This window comes from Mesoplodon bidens (genome assembly GCF_964165515.1).
Source record: "Mesoplodon bidens genome assembly, chromosome: 1".
NCBI lineage: Eukaryota > Metazoa > Chordata > Mammalia > Artiodactyla > Ziphiidae > Mesoplodon > Mesoplodon bidens.
Window position 1 is genome coordinate 197888915 of NC_138176.1, and position 17644 is coordinate 197906558.

The following is a 17644-nucleotide window of genomic DNA, read 5'->3' on the forward strand; positions in this document are numbered from 1 at the left end:
AGTAGCAGTACTTTAGCTATTCTTTATTTTATCCAGAAGTCTGAGCATTTAGTAGAGTGTAGAACTTAATTTTATACTCCTGTCATATTCTTTTTTTTTTTTTTTTTCGGTACACGGGCCTCTCACTGTTGTGGCCTCTCCCGTTGCGGAGCACAGGCTCCGGATGCGCAGGCTCAGCGGCCATGGCTCATGGGCCCAGCTGCTCCACGGCATGTGGGATCTTCCCAGACCGGGGCACGAACCCGTGTCCCCTGCATCTGCAGGTGGACTCTCCAGGGAAGCCCTTCTTGAGGTTTTTCAGAACATATTTTAAATATATTTCTTAGGAAGAGCAGTTAATTTTCGAAATTTTTTCCTATTTGTAGATGAACAACAGTATATCTCAAGTTCTCTTTGTCATAAGCAATAAAATAATAAGAAATTAAACCAGGATTTAAATGTCCTGATTTAGTGGTACAGATATTAGAGTTGAAAAACCAGCTACTAATGTGTTTAAACAAACCGATACTTACATAGAATTCCCAGTGTCCATACAAGTTTATATTCTTAATTAAGGGATGAGTGTATTTATAAAGATACTTCTAGGCTAGTTTGTGTGGAAGGGAAAGAGATAATACTTTCTCTCCTAATTGGAATATGTTACCAAGAGACTAAGAGCATCAATTTGTGTTGTGTATGAATAATTTAATTTCACCCTAATATTTGTGATGTACATTTTCAGTGATTTTTTTAATTTTAAAATAATCTATTAATTTTAAACTAACCAGACATAATACAAAACTCTTAGTTGTAGGAAAAGGGCAGATCAAGTTGAGAAAGTATTTGAGAGAGTCAGTTGCTAATACTAAAAAAAAAACAAATCTGAGAATATTGATTAATAAGCGTGGGACAGCAGTCTCTTCAAAATGTGAGACAGATCATGCCATGGTTTGTGAATTATTTCTGGCTGTCCTTAGGAGATAACTGAATAATATTCAGTGTCTTCTGATGAAACTAAATTCATCGCCTGATTACGTACCACTTGGGCAGTTTAGCATCTTAATAAATGGATGTATTTTTTTTTAGGTTTCATAGGTTACAAAATATTAATTCTAAGAGTTTTAATAACAGAATCCACACAAACTGTGAGTTATTTTTTGATACATAAAATGGATGAGTTTGAATCAGCTATTTCTTTAAATGCATTTTTATTGATTTTATTCATACATCCTCTCCATATTTTGGACAAGGTGAACTGCCAATAAATGTTAAGTTTAGAAATATCACTTGAGATTCATTTACACATTGGCATTTATATTTAAAATTTCTTGTTATATATGTTAAAGGATAGGGCAGAATATCAAGAACATCACCACTTGAAACTTTAACTTAGTATGTGGTAAAGTTCATAATTAAATGAAAGCAACATGAAATAATTTATTGACTAGAAGAAAGGAAGCTCACGTATAAGTGCTGTATGGTAATATGTAGTATGTAGAACACCACCCATGGATGTGTTGTTTTAAAGAGGTGACAAGGAAGAGTCACATCATGACTGGAATGTGGAAAAGTAGGACCTTGACAGTGGAAAAGGTTTAGAAAATTAGCTTTTTTCCTACTTGGAAAAAAAACTGAATAAACTTAATAAGCGTTTTCAAGCACATTGATACCTGTTGAGTTGATCATGATGATCAACTTTGGTTCTATCTTCACTGATGATGAAAAACAGGAAAAGGATTTGAAATGCATCCTGGAAGGATTTAATTTACTTACAGTGAACAGAAATCATAGATGATCTGTGAAGTTTTTAAAAGAAGTTTTATCATTAATTAGATTTTTTACAATGGTATGTGGTCTCTGTTTAAGTTATCCCTTGAGTAATTCTTGAGTACCCCATATTTTTTGTTACAAGACTGGATGGAGGAAACTAATTTTGTTGTTTTGCCCCCCAAAAAACCCCACAAAATTCATTTCAAGTTTAATTTATCATTCGACTTTTTAAATTGAAATAAAAGTAAATTATTTTCAATTTTCATTATGAAATATTTTAAATAACAACATGGACAGAATAATGTGAAGACCTGCAAGGACACTTAAGCCAGCTTTATTAGTGATGGGTAAGAGGAATCTTGCTTTATATCTATCCTTCTGCTCCTGACAATTATTTTGTTTTTGTTTTTTTTTGTTTTTTGTTATTTTTTTGTGGTACGCGGGTCTCTCACTATTGTGGCCTCTTCCGTTGCGGAGCACAGGCTCTGGACGCGCAGGCTCAGCGGCCATGGCTCACGGGCCCAGCCGCTCCACGGCATGTGGGATCTTCCCGGACTAGGGCATGAACCCGTGTCCCCTGCATCAGCAGGCGGACTCTCAACCACTGCACCACCAGGGAAGCTCCTGACAATTATTTTGAAGCAAATACCTGACATCCTGTTATTTCAGCTGTAAATATTTCAGTTTATATTTTGAAAGGACAATTCTCTTGGTTTAAATATAACTACAATATTATCATATATAGACAAGTTAACAGTAATTCATTACTGGCATCATCTACTTTTTTTTCACAGTTTATTTGAATTAGGATAAAAGTGAGGTTCATATATCCAGTTGGTTAACATATCTCTTTAGGCTTTTATAAGGTAATGTAGAGTTTCCCACAGTCTGGACTTTGATTAGCATATTACTCTGTGCCATATATTCGTTATAAAAAGATAATTACGTTTAGATGCTTGCTGAGATTCATGTTCACTTCTTGGCATGAATATTTCATAGGTGGTGTTGAGTATCCCCATTTGAAGGCACGTAATTTCTACGCATCTCACTTTTTGTTTTGTTAGCAGCAGTTAACGATTCTTGCCTTGATTCATTAATTCACAAGGTGTTACAAGATTGGTTGTAATTCTGAATCTATATTCGTTCATCACTTATTAGCTGGAGTTTTTCCAAAAAAAACGAAAACACAAAAAATGTCCCTTAATTAACTATTACCCTGAGTAGAGTTCATATAGGAAAGGTGGGAAAATGCTTGTTTCTTTACCTTTATTTACCAGTTTTCAAAATAATAACTTGGCTCCTTAGCATCCATCAAAGGCAATCAAATATTTTTCTTAAATGTCATTACTAATCTATGGATTAGAAAATGTATGTATTTAAGTCTTTTGCAGTTATTATTTTTATTGCTATTCCAACTGCGTCATCTCTGTTTAAAGTGATTCTCATCAAATTTTCTCCTGGGTCTTTTGACACAAGGCTGATAGTTTTGGAGAGCTTCTTGCTTCGGGGTGTCACAAGGTGTTCTAGACTCATCTTATATACCCTTGGTAATATGGAATCAATAAGAATTTTAATGATGTTTTCCAGGTTCAGGTAATTTTCAACAACATCTAGAATACGCATATTTTTTGCTGTTGATAAATAGCTTTCAATAAAGTTTAGTACATGAATAAAGCTTCTAGAGTCATGTGTTCACATTAGGGAAACCCAAGATTTTATGAGTAAAAAGGGTCCAATATTCTTGTCTTTCTGGAATAAAGAAGATGATGTGATGAGTCCTGAATTCTTTTTGGAGCCTTGATTTTTGTTGTTCATTAAGCTATTCATAGAAATGATGAATTTGGGTTGGCTGTGAAGAGTTGAAGTGACATGGAAGACAAGTCTATATACTAGTTTTCCAAGTGCTAAACTGCAGCATTAACTTTAGGAAAGATGTTCCCAAGTTGTTTTCCCTCCCAATCCTACATATGAGGCAATGTGTGACCAATTAAAAATAAAAATACAATTTTCGATATGACCTAAGTCATATGATGCTATAAACAAGGTTACTAATGACGAGTAAAGTGGTCTCACATTTGGGAAGTTAAGTAAGTGTAACCAATCTGTGCTAGAAAACTAACTGCTACCATGTGGTTAATAGGTGAACATTTAATTTCTACAGGATTAGTCCCAGTAACAAAAATGATATAACAGAGGCTGAGGAAAAAAAAAATAATAACAACAACTGCTGACCAGAAAACAATAGGAGGAAATCGAGCAGCTTCAGAGATGACTGGTTTTTAGACTCACATAGACCCACATAGATTAATCTCACTGAAAATAGACTCAATGTCTTCAGGATAATAATGTGAAGTGATAAAGTGTCATATATAAAGACATATTTTTTTCTATTCTATACAAGAAAGAATGGATATCCTTTGATTTCATTAAAACCAGAGGTAGGGAATTTCCTGGTGGTCCAGTGGTTAGGACTGGGCGTTTTCACTGCGGAGGGCATGGGGTCAATTCCTGGTTGGGGAACTAACATTCCTCAAGCTGCACGGTGTGGCCAAACGAACAAAACCCCCCAAACCCCAGAGGTATTAAAACATCACACTTTGGTAATGTACAAAAGAAAACAGCTGAGAAGCCCGAATGAAGGGGGTACAGTTTTCCCAGGTAGAGGAAAGAGTTCTTGATGCGAAGTGGCAACGAGTGGTTGTTGCTAAGGATCATACCTGTAGCTTTTTAGAGGCATCAGCATCCCTTCGTTGCAGAAAAGTAGCACCTTTCCAGATGAATTGTCAGTTTCACAGCGCACTTCTCCGTTAGTCGAGCCTTGCCATCAGGCCCCATGTCTCTCTGCTTTCCTAGGCTTGTCCACCCTGCAGGCGGTGCTGGATTCCGCTGCCGAAAAGAAGTGGCAAGTGACTGCTATCAACGTGGGGAACATCAACAATGAAAAGAAAGATGAGACCTACCGCTCGCTGTTCCAGGATCTGGAGCTAAAGAAGGAGCGGCGTGTCATCCTGGACTGCGAACGGGACAAAGTCAACGACATCGTGGACCAGGTGGGCTCCTGCCTGTTTCCTAGGGTGCCCAATTGAGCGCGTGCGTGAAGCCTTGGCATTTGCAGGGAGCGTTTCGGGGCAGTGCTTGAGCAGCAGGTTGTTTCCCCAGGGCCTGTGGAGGACCCGGCAAGGATCAGTGGTGACCTTCTCCCTGGCTTCACTTAGCAAGAGCAGGGCGTCCCCAGTAGTGCTGGCACGTCACACGAACCATTATCTGTATGCAGTATAGAGGTCCTGATCGTGTGGTCTATCGTGTTGTCCTAAATTTTGATATTTTGAAGTGGAAATTTAAAATTCAGTTCTTTTGAGCTGTTAAGAGAGAAAGAAATAGGCAGGCATTACGTGAAAATAAGTCTGGGTCCTAAGGGAAAAGTGAGTAATTCATGGATTCTTTGGCAACACGTGGAGTACTTCAAACATTAGGATATAGTGTGGTGTGCTAAACCTGGATTGTTGTCTGAGTGGATTTCAGTCTTCAGAAAAAGCATGTATTTATTTTTTCAAGAAATAGTTTTTTTCTCCTAAGTAGGTAGGTTTTGTGTCACTGTGAAATTATTAATCTATGAAAATAAAATATGTAGGAGTGATATATGCAGTCCTTGCTGCTTGAAAAGTAAACTAGATGTATTAATTTGCATTATTTTAAAGAATAATGTGATACCAGAGATATCTGTGCTCACCGCATCACCTTGCTTCCTTTTAAGATCTTACAGGATGGGATGGCCATGCAGTGATTTCCACATGATAGAAATAAAATCCACTATGTTATGCAGTTAGGGTAGATGACCAGAGCTGGTGGTAAAAAGCATCAGGGTTTACTGCCTAAGGTCTCCTCCACTGGTTTCTGCTTCTTTTCCAGCTGAAAATGTACGTTTATAATATTTTCCTTGGAATAATTATATATATATATATATATATGTTATACATTTATGTATGTCACTTACATACATAAATGTATGTATATAAAATTATTCCTTGGAATAATATAGGATTGGAGGTAAAATACACAATTAAGTATGCATATTTTGGCCCTTCTTAGGCTTTGAGGAGAAAATTAGATTCATTTTGCAAACATAAACCTTGATGAACCCTTAATTGTTATAGAATAATACAGGGCCTAAGATATACAAAATGAATCTCTCATGAAATATTGAATAACTGAATAAAACTAGCTTGTTATGACAACAAACTAAATGTTTTATGTCTGAGAGGTCAACATTTCAGTAGCACAGTCTTGATTCTTGTCTGCAGAGAGGAAGCTGGGATTGTTTTTAACCCGAAGACCTGTTGTTCAAATGTGAACCTAACAACTCATTTGAATTTCAGAGGAGATTCTCATTAAAACTGAATATTGATAATAGTTTTTGGTCTTTGTTTTAAAAATTTAAGTATTCATGACTCATCATAATACAAGTTGCTGAAAGCCTATATGAAAATAATTATTTCCAAAACTAGAAGAGAGAAACTACAAAAGAAACTGGGAATATATGGAATGGATTTTTTTAAATCTTTTTTTTAAAACATTTTATTTTATATTGGAGTATAGTTGATTAAAAATGTTGTGATAGTTTCAGGTGTACAGCAAAGTGATTCAGTTATACATATACATGTATCTATTCTTTTTCAAATAATTTTCCCATTTAGGTTGTTACATAACACTGAGCAGAGGTCCCTGTACTATACAGTAGGTCTTTGTTGGTTATCCATTTTATTTTTTTAATAGATCTTTAATGGAGTATAATTGCTTCACAATACTGTGTCAGTTTCTGTTGCACAACAAAGCGAATCAGCCATATGCATAAACATGTACCCATATCCCCTCCCTCTTGCATCTCCCTCCCACCCTCCATATCCCACCCCTCTAGGTGGTCACAAAGCACTGAGCTGATCTCCCTGTGCTATGCGGCTGCTTCCCACTAGCTAAATATTTTACATTCGGTCGTATATATGTCAGTGCTACTCTCATTTCGCCCCAGCTTTGCCCTCCCACACCATGTCATCAAGTCCATTCTCTATGTCAACGTCTTTATTTCTGCCCTGCAACTAGGTTCATCAGTACCATTTTTTTTTTAGATTCCATATATATGTGTTAGCATATGGTATTTGTTTTTCTCTTTCTGACTTACTTCACTCTGTATGACAGACTCTAGGTCCATCCACCTCAATACAAATAATTCAGTTTCTTTTCTTTTCATGGCTGAGTAATATCGCATTGTATATATGTGCCACATCTTCTTTATCCATTCATCTGTCGATGGACACTTAGGCTGCTTCCATGTCCTGGCAATTGTAAACAGTGCTGCAATGAACACTGTGGTACATGACTCTTTTTGAATTGTGGTTTTCTCAGCATATATGCTCAGTAGTGGAATTGCTGGGTCCTATAGTAGTTCTGTTTTTAGTTTTTTAAGGAATTTCCATACTGTTCTCCATAGTGGCTGTATCAATTTACATTCCCACTAACAGTGCAGGAAGGTTCCCTTTTCTCCACACCCTCTCCAGCATTTATTATTTGTAAATTTTTTTGATAATGGCCATTCTGACTGGCGTGAGGTGATACCTCATTGTAGTTTTGATTTGCAGTTCTCTAATAATTAGTGATGTTGAGCATCTTTTCATGTGCCTCTTGGCCATCTGTATGTCTTCCTTAGTGAAATGTCTATTTAGGTCTTCCACCCATTTTTTAACTGGATTATTTGTTTTTTTGATATTGAGCTCCATGAGCTGTTTGAATATTTTGGAGAATAACCCTTTGTCTGTTGTTTCATTTGCAAATATTTTGTCCCATTATGAGGGTTGTCTTTTTGTCTTGTTTATGGTTTCCTTTGCACTGCAAAAGCTTTTAAGTTTAATTAAGTCCCATTTGTTTATTTTTGATTTTATTTCCATTACTCTAGGAGGTGGGTCAAAAAAGATCTTGCTGTGGTTTATGTCAAAGAGTGTTCTTCCTATGTTTTCCTCTAAGAGTTTTATAGTGTCTGGTCTTATATTTAATTCTTTAATCCACTTGGAGTTTATTTTTGTGCATGGTGTTAAAGAGTCTTCTAATTTCATTCTTTTACATGTAACTGTCCAGTTGTTCCAGCACCACTTATTGAAGAGGCTGTCTTGTCTCCATTGTATGTTCTTGTCTCCTTTGTCATAAATTAGGTGACCATATGTGTGTGGGTTTATCTCTGGGCTTTCTATCCTGTTCCATTGATCTATATTTCTGGGGTTTTTTTGCCACTACCATACTGTCTTCATTACTGTAGCTTTGTAGTATAGTCTGAAGTCAGGGAGCCTGATTCCTCCAGCTCTGTTTTTCTTTCTCAAGATTGGTTTGGCTATTCGGGGTCTTTTGTGTTTCCATAAGAATTGCAAAATTTTTTGTTCTAATTCTGTGAGAATGCCATTGGTAGTTTGATAGGGATGGCATTGAATCTGTAGACTGCTTTGGGTAGTATAGTCATTTTCACAATAATAATTCTTCCAATCCAAGAACATGGTATATCTCTCCATCTGTTTATGTCATCTTTGATTTCTTTCAACAATGTCTTATACTTTTCTGAGTACAAGTCTTTTTGCCTCCTTCAGCAGGTTTATTCCTAGGTATTTTATTATTTCTGTTGCAATGGTAAATGGGAGTGTTTCCTTAATTTCTCTTTCAGATTTTTCATCATTGATGTATAGGAATGCCAGAGATTTCTGTGCATTAAGTTTGTACCCTGCAACCTTACCAAATTCATTGATTAGTTCTAGTAGTTTTCTGGTGGCGTCTTTAGGATTTTCTATGTATAGTATCTTGTCATCTGCAAACAGTGACAGTTATACTTCTTCTTTTCCAATTTGTATTATTTTATTTCTTTTTCTTCTCTGATTGCTGTGGCTAGGACTTCCAAAACTATGTTGAATAAGAGTGGTGAGAGTGGATATCCTTGTCTTGTTCCTAATCTAAGTGGAAATGCTTTCCGTTTTTCACCATTGAGTATGATGCTTGCTGTGGGTTTGTCATATACGGCCTTTATTATGTTGAGGTAGTTTCCCTCTATGCCCACTTTCTGAAGAGTTTTTATCATAAATGGGTGTTGAATTTTGTGAAAAGCTTTCTCTGCATCTATTGAGGTGATCATATGCTTTTTATCCTTCATTTTGTTAATATGGTGTATCACATTGTTTGATTTGTGTATATTGAAGAATCCTTGCATCCCTGGGATAAATCCCACTTGATCATGGTGTATGATCCTTTTAATGTGTTGTTGGATTCTGGTTGCTACTATTTTGTTCAGGATTTTTGCATCTATGTTCATCAATGATATTGGTTTATAATTTTCATTTTTTGTGATATCTTTTTCTGGTTTTGATATCAGGGTAATGGTGGCTTCGTTGAATGAATTTAGGATTGTTTCTCCCTCTGCAATTTTTTGTTAGAGTTTGAGAAGGATCAGTGTTAACTCTTCTGTAAATGTTCGATAGAATTCGCCTGTGAAGCCATCTGGTCCTGGACTTTTGTTTGTTGGAAGATTTTTAATTATGATTTCAATTATATTACTTGTGACAGGTCTGTTTATATTTTCTAATTCTTCCTGGTTCGGTCTTGGAAAATTGTACCTTTTGAAGAATTTGTCCATTTCTTTGTGGTTGTCTATTTTATTGGCATATGGTTGTTTGTAGTAGTCTCTTGTAATCCTTTGTATTTCTGCAGGGTCAGTTGTGATTTCTCCTTTTTCATTTCTAATTCTGTTGATTTGAGTTTTCTCCCTTTTTTTCTTGATGAGTCTGGCTAAGGGTTTGTCAATTTTTTTTATCTTCTCAAAGAACCAGCTTTTATCTTTATTATTTCTTTCCTTCTGCTGACTTTGGATTTTCTTTGTTCTTCTTTCTCTAGTTTTTTTTTTTTTTTTTTGCAGTACACGGGCCTCTCACTGCTGTGGCCTCTCCTGCTGTGGAGCACAGGCTCTGGATGCACAGGCTCAGCAGCCATGGCTCACGGGCCCAGCCGCTCCGTGGCATGTGGGATTCTCCTGGACCGGGACATGAACCCGTGTCCCCTGCATTGGCAGGCAGATTCTCAACCACTGCACCACCAGGGAAGCCCTCTCTAGTTGTTTTAAGTGTAGGTTTAGATTGTTTATTTGAGATTTTTCTTGTTTCTTGAGATGAGATTGTATTGCTGTAAACTTCCCTATTAGAACTGCTTTTGCTGCATCCCATAAGTTTTGGGTCATCGTGTTTTCATTGTCATTTGTTTCTATGTATTTTTTAATTTCTTCAGTGTCTCTTGGTTACTTAGTAGCACACTGTTTAGCCTCCATGTATTTGTGTGTTATACAGTTTTTTTCCTGTCATTGATTTCCAGTCTCATAGCATTTTGGTCAGAAAAGATGCTTGATACGATTTCAGTTTTCTTAAATTTTCTGAGGCTTGATTTGTGACCCAAGATGTGATCTATCCTGGATAATGTTCCATGTGAACTTGAGGTAAAAGTGTATTCTGCCACTTTTGAGTGGAATGTTCTATAAATATCAATTAGATCTATCTGGTCTATTGTGCCATTTAACGCTTGTGTTTCCTTACTTATTTTTTGTTTGGATGGTCTGTCCATTGGTGAAAGTGGGGTGTTAAAGTCCCCTACTATTATTGTGTTACTGTCGATTTCTCCTTTCATGGTTGTTAGCATTTACCTTATGTATTGAGGTGCTCCTCTGTTGAGTGCATAAACATTTATAATTGTTATATCTTCTTCTTGGGTTGTTCCTTTGATCATTATGTAGTGTCCCTCCTTATCTCTTGTAACAGTCTTCATTTAAAGTCTATTTGATCTGATAGGAGTATTGCTACTCCAGCTTTCTTTTGATTTTGATTTGCATGAAATCTCTTTTTCCATCCCTTCACTTTCAGTCTGTGTGTGTCCTTAGGTCTGAAGTGGGTCTCTTGTAGACAGCACATATATGGGTCTTGTTTTTGTATCCATTCAGCCAGTTTGTGTCTTTTGGTTGGAGCATTTAATCCATTTACATTCAAAGTTATTATCAGCATGTATATTCCTATTACCATTTTCTTAATTGTTCTGGGTTTGTTTTTGTGGGTCTTTTTCTTCTCTTGTGTTTCCCACTTAGAGAAGTTTCTTTAGCATTTGTTGTAAAGCTGCTTTGGTGGTGCTGAATTCTCTTAGCTTTTGCTTGTCTGAAAAGGTTTTAATTTCTCTGTCAAATCTGAATGAGATCCTTGATGGGTAGAGTAATCTTCGTTTTAGATTTTTCTCTTTTGTCACTTTATATCCTGCCACTCCCTTCTGGCCTGCAGAGTTTCCACTGAAAAATCAGCTGATAACCTTATGGGGATTCCTTTGTATGTTATTTTTGTTTTCCCCTGCTGCTTTTAATATTTTTTCTTTGAATTTAATTTTTGATAGTTTGATTAATGTGTCTTGGTGTGTTTTTCCTAGGATTTATCCTGTATGCGACTCTCTGTACTTCCTGGACTTGGGTGACTATTTCCTTAACCATGTTAGGGAAGTTTTCAAGTATAATCTCTTCAAATATTTTCTCAGACCGTTTCTTTTTCTCTTCTTCTGGGACCCCTATAATTTGAATTATGATGCATTTAATGTTGTCCCAGAGGTGTCTGAGATTGTCTTCAATTCTTTTCACTCTTTTTTCTATATTCTTCATGTCAGTTATTTCCACCATTTTGTCTTCCAGCTCACTTATTCGTTCTTCTGCCTCAGTTATTCTGTTATTGATTCCTTCTAATGTATTCTTCAGTTATTGCATTCTTCATCTCTGTTTGTTTGTTTTATAACAATGTGTACATGTCAATCCCAATCTCCCTAACTATCCCTTCCCCGGTGGTAACCATAAATTCGTTTTCTAAGTCTGTGAGTCTGTTTCTGTTTTGGAAGTTCATTTGTATCATTTCTGTTTAGACTCCACTTATGAGGGATATAATACCATATTTCTGTTTCTCTATCTGACTTACTTCACTCAGTATGACAATCTCTAGATCTGTCCATGTTGCTACAAATGGCATTATTTCATTCTTTTTTAATGGCTGAGTAATATTCCATTGTATATATGTGCCACATCTTCTTTACCCATTCCTCTAATCAATGGACATTTAGGTTGTTTCCATGTCTTGGCTATTGTAAACAGTGCTGCATTGAACACTGGGGTGCATGTATCCTTTTGGACCATGATTTTCTCCTGATATATAACCAGGAGTGGGATTGCAGGATCATATGGTAGCTCTATTTTTAGTTCTTTGAGGAACCTCCCTACTGTTCTCCATAGTGGCTGCACCGACTTATATTCCCACCAACAGTGTAGGAGGGTTCCCTTTTCTCCACACCCTCTCTAGCATTTATTGTGTGTGGATATTTTGATGATGGCCATTCTGATCGGTGCGAGGTGATATCTCATTGTAGTTTTGATTTGCATTTCTCTGATAATTAGCAATGGTGAACATCTTTTCATGTGCCTGTTGGCCACCTGTATGTCTTCTTTGAAGAAATGTCTATTTAGGTGCCCATTTTTTCATTGGGTTGTTTGTTTTGATGATATTAAGCTGCATGTGTAGAATGGAATTTTTAAAAAATTTATTTTATTGAACCATAGTTGATTTACAATGTTGTTTTAATTTCTACTGTAATGCAAAGTGACTCAGATATATATATATATTATATATATATATATATATATATATATATATATATACACACACATATATACATTCTTATTCATATTCTTTTCCATTATGATTTATCACAGGATATTGAATATAGTTCCCTATGGTATACAGTAGGACCTTGTTGTTTATCCATTCTTTATATAATAGTTTGCATCTGCTAATCCCAAACTCCCAATCCTTCCCCCCACCAACCCCTTCTCCCCCTTGGTAACCTCAAGTCTGTTCTCTATGTCTATGAGTCTGTTTCTGTTTCATAGATACGTTCATTTGTGTCATATTTTAGATTCCACATATAAGTGATATTATATGATATTTGTCTTTCTCTGTCTGACTTGCTTCACTTTGTATGATAATCTCTAAGTCTATCCATATTGCTGCAAATTATTATTTGCATTATTTCATGGAATGAAATTTTTTATAGCAAATATATGATCGTGATTAAATAAATGTCCATATGGACATCCATTCAAAATGTACACAGTATTTTGCACATATATTTTATTTGAATGTATTATGTGAGTGTGTGGATTTATTGAGGACATTGTATGTGTCTGGAATGAGGGATGGAAAGAAAGGTAAGGGTCTTGACTTTACCTTCTGAATTCATTGTTTAAAGGGGAAGGAAAATGTACACACATAATAAACACTGCAGTGTTACAAGTTGTAATGCAATGTGGTCTAAGAGCATGCAGGAGGAAGTACCTGTCTTAAAAGGGGTGGGAAGATGTATGAATGGGTCACACATGGGTACCACTTGGCTGGCTGGCTTGGATTCCTCCAACTGTTTGTTCAGTGAATTTCCCTGAGTGTCTAATATTTACCAGACAGGCACTGCAGGAGATCCAATACGTAGTGTTAAACAGAACAGGCATGCCCATCAAGGTGAATAGCCATGATGTTTCATAGTTACATTAATATGCAATTATAGTAATGGTACATACTATGAATGAACAGAACAGGATGTTATGAGAAAAAAATTGCAGAAAAATATAATTTCGATTGGAAGATCATGGGAGGCCTTCAAGGAATAGAGTTTACCAGGCAGAAAGTGGGGTTGAGGTACATTTCAAGAAAAGGAAACACTATTGACTTACTCACTCTGTCAAGAGAACAGAGATGAGGTGAAACTGTATATTCATAATTGCTTAAAGTTAGAAATATAATTAAGCGCTGATAGTCTATGAGTATTTTATCATTCAATAAAACTTTAGAGACACTTATTTCTAGTTGTGATTAGGTGGGGAAAGGACTCAGACATCAAAAACACTTAGAAATTAACATAAATTTACTACTGTTAATGCAATACTAATGGCTCCATAAAGCAAAGATATGATGGTATGGCTGATACTAATTCTTAGAGAGAAGTAAGGCTAGACCATTTTTCATATTTCTCCTTTTTCTCAATGTACACTAAACTCAACTACTTCTACTTCTGGTAACACCATTAATACTATGTTTTTTCTTAATTCCCAGAAGGAAAACATGCACGATTATGAAAGTAGAATGACCAATAAGCACAATCAACAGATGCCAGTAGGAAAGATGAGGGGCATGACTGTCTCAGTTCAGCTGATGCTAATTAATATATTTTTCATTCAGGAGGACATCTTTTCTTCAAAATTCTCCCTTCAACACAGAGTATTCATTTTCTTGGAAAAGGCAATTTAGTTGTGTTACAAAAAATAAGTTAAAAAATAAGATAAGCCTAACTCCCTTCCAAATCTGTGACCATGTACTATCAAAGTAACATATGGTGGAATCCTTCTAGGATCTGGCCCTCCCCTTGCTCTTTGACTAAGTGTGTTGCTTTGGAGCATCTGACTTTGCCTGGGATGAAGGAGGGAAGTCTTCTGGGAGGTAACACTGGGCTGAGATTCACTGTGCCTTAAGAGACAAAGGGTACGGTGTGGAGGGAACTTTCCAAGCAGAGGAAACAGGATCTATGAAAGCCCCGAGGTGTTGGAAAGAAGCTCTTTTTGCACAAAGAAACAAAAAGAGGGCCATGTGGCTCTAGTATAAAGAGTGAGAAGGTGGGTCTGAACTTTGCAATATGTGAAGGATTTCGTACATTATGCTAATAAAAGCAATGGGAAGCCACCAAAACAGTTCAGTAAGGGAGGGGATCTAATCTTTTCAATTTTTAATAACATTTAATGCTTTCCGTTAGTGTGACTATTTTCTTAAAAATAGAAATTACATTTGAGTATCTCAGTACCAGGACTACAGCGTGGCCATTTTACCTACTTCTCTTTATAAGTGATATAGATCAGTGTAGAGTCCAGTTGATGCAAGAATGTCCAAAACTGTTGTGAGCATTACCAAATGACTACTTGTTCCATGATTTTTGACTTAAATTTGTGGAGAAGAATTAGCTTCTCCGATATTTTGCTGCCTTAACCCAGAAATAACAATGTTCATTTGAACTAGACTATAAGTATTTCAAGATTCTTAAGATTGGAATTTTATTTCATAGATCTATATAACAATTCTGTTATATGCTTATTAATATTCTTTTAAAACCCATGTACTGCTATAAACTCTGTGTTTATCTTTGAATGTAGATTGTGAATTTAAAATCTCAGATGTTGGGTTCAGCTGTCTATGTTTCACTGAAAAGAAAAAAATAGCTTTTGTAGGAATAAAATTATGACTTATTATGGATTCAACACGTTTTTGGTTTCACATTTCTTAAAATATTGAAACCTTATTTTCACTATTAATGAAACCAAGGTAATCACTTTTGTTTAGTTATTGACTTTTTGAAAGATAATATTTATAAAACACTAAAATGTATGGTTACTTTTTTCTGAGAGAAATATTATCTGAATTTGATAATTATATTTTATCAAATATGACTCATTGTAGACTATCAAGAAACACAGTAGATAAAATTTATTTTCTGAATCAGATCATAACATAAGTAATTTTACATTTACATTACTTACATTTGTTTCTTTATCTCTGTTAGGTTATTACAATTGGAAAACATGTTAAAGGGTACCATTACATCATTGCAAATCTGGTAGGTGAATTAATGATATTTATTACTTTAATAGAGATGCCTGTTAGTTCAAAAAAAAATTATGGCCAGCCTTTATCAGTGGTATTTATAAAAACATATTTTGATTATATCGATCAATTAGAAGTGACAATATTTTTCTGAATTTGTTACTTTTAGATTTACTTTCCATTTCATATTTTCTAATCAATTTCCTATTGTTTTAAATGATGTGAGAAATTATAGAACAATATTTTACAAGCTTATACTTCGTGTTAAATGTGTATTTTAACTAAGGGAAAATTTTCAAAATGATATAAAATTTAAGTGTCCAAATTTCCCCTTGTTTCTCACTGTCACTGTAATTTATAAACTTTACCCTTTGCCCATTTCTTTAAAGTTCTTAGTATCTATAATATTTGAAATGCACATTTATGAGAATATGTCTTGGTGCAAAATAGAGCCTGGAAATACCCAGAGTATTTATATATTGTATATTATTTATTTCCTACTTACTATATAAGCAACACAATGAAAATTGAATAACTGTAGCTGATCACTTTTTCATTGAGATTCCCCTCAAATTAAGATTATACTGAAACATCCCCGTGATTAATCGTATCTCCCTTCTTAAGTATGATCAAAGTCAATTTAGAACTACCACTAGAAATTTCTTTTTTCAAAATAGTTTTTAGATCGGCATTAACGTGAGCTTGAGGCTCCCCTGCTGCAAAGGTTTACGTTCTTTAAACAAGTATGATTCTGTGCAATTTATGGCTCCGTCTCCACAGCCTCAGAAAAAAAGGTGATTAAAAGAGCAACAAAAGCAGAGAATGAGAGTGTATTCTCAGTAGCATCATAGGGCTGTGAAAAATTTCCTATTTATACAGATGAGGATTTATGATGTTGCTTCTGGAATATTAGATTGTTATATCACAAGACATTATTTCCAGTAGTCATGGAGAGATTTAAAAACCCCACAAGCTTACAAGTGATAAATATTGTTTTCACTAGAAAGTGGCACCTGTGATAAAGAATATCCAATCTCAAACCTACATGATATTGGGAGAAGTTGGTTATTCAAGATAAAATTTCTGTTTGGCAATGAGATGGCTCATCACTATAATAATTTTTTAGAACTTACCCTTATAATATGGCTTATAGATCCTAAATGAGTCCCGACCAGAGAAGCGAGAGTTAAAATAAGTGAAGCTCTGTAATCAGGCTTTCCAGAAACACATTCTGTTCAGGGTAGAGCCTGGACAGTCAGTCCCTGTGTGAACTGCGCCATTGATGAACAGCACAGAGCCACACGGAAAGCTGTGATCTTTAAAAATGTCCAGATGGAGAAGATTATATTGGGACCTTGAGAAATAATGGCAGAAGGAGTTCATCAATTTGAGAGTTGATATTAGATGCTGTGAAAAAAGAAACATGTGTTTGATTGACCAATGTAAAAAGGTTCAAAAATAAAAGCAAGTTCTTGCTGCTGTCATGCTGCTATAGGGAGAAATCTACCTAACATTTTATCTGAATTCAAGTTGTGTTTTTCCTTCTCTGAAAACTTGGTATCCTCGCCATATGGAATTTCTAGTGAATCAGTAAATTCAAAGAATCTGTAGAGTGCTGCAGTTTCTGAGAATCTCTAGGGCACTTGAAAATTTCAGTGACATTTAAAATTGGAGAATGCCATCCAAAGTTGAAGGGCTTTCATCTTCCAAAGTCTTGATTGGGAATGTCCCTTTTTCCATGTCCAGTGGCTAATGGGTGTTAAAGGAAGTGGTTGTAAAAGATAGAACAATCCTCAGATATTGTTAGTGACTCATTTCTTCAGAAATTGCTGAATGCTTGATTAGGCTCCCCAAACACAGGCTATAGTTCAGTTCCTGATACGTAATTAAAGGGGATAAAGGATAAGGAAATGGTCATAAGGGATCCAGTTCTCATTTCTTCAGCCCTTCAGAATCAGACAAAAGGCCCTGCAATCCGCCCACCTGACTCTGCCTTACAGTGAGGCTCACTCATCAACCAGCCCTGCCCGTGCACATAGAAATTCCGAGAAATGTTTTAGCATCTTCCTCTTAGACAGCCAAGCATTACCAGACATTTGAGAAAAAAGTCTTTGCCATGAGGGAAGCAATATAAATAAACAAGTACACAGAAACAAGGCAGGCAGGAA

The 17644-nt window shown here is 35.7% G+C and overlaps 1 protein-coding gene across 2 annotated transcripts in view; it reads left to right on the top strand.

Moving 5' to 3' along the window:
• The window catches only part of GRIA2 (glutamate ionotropic receptor AMPA type subunit 2), a gene marked incomplete at both ends in the record, with an annotated part of 148318 nt that overhangs the window by 82490 nt on the left and 48184 nt on the right, over nt 1–17644 (top strand). For both annotated transcript variants that reach the window (XM_081242003.1, XM_081242002.1), the window contains 2 exons: nt 4603–4799; nt 15436–15489. In XM_081242003.1, the coding sequence (XP_081098129.1) occupies nt 4603–4799; nt 15436–15489 (251 nt within the window). The remainder of the gene's footprint in view (nt 1–4602; nt 4800–15435; nt 15490–17644) is intronic.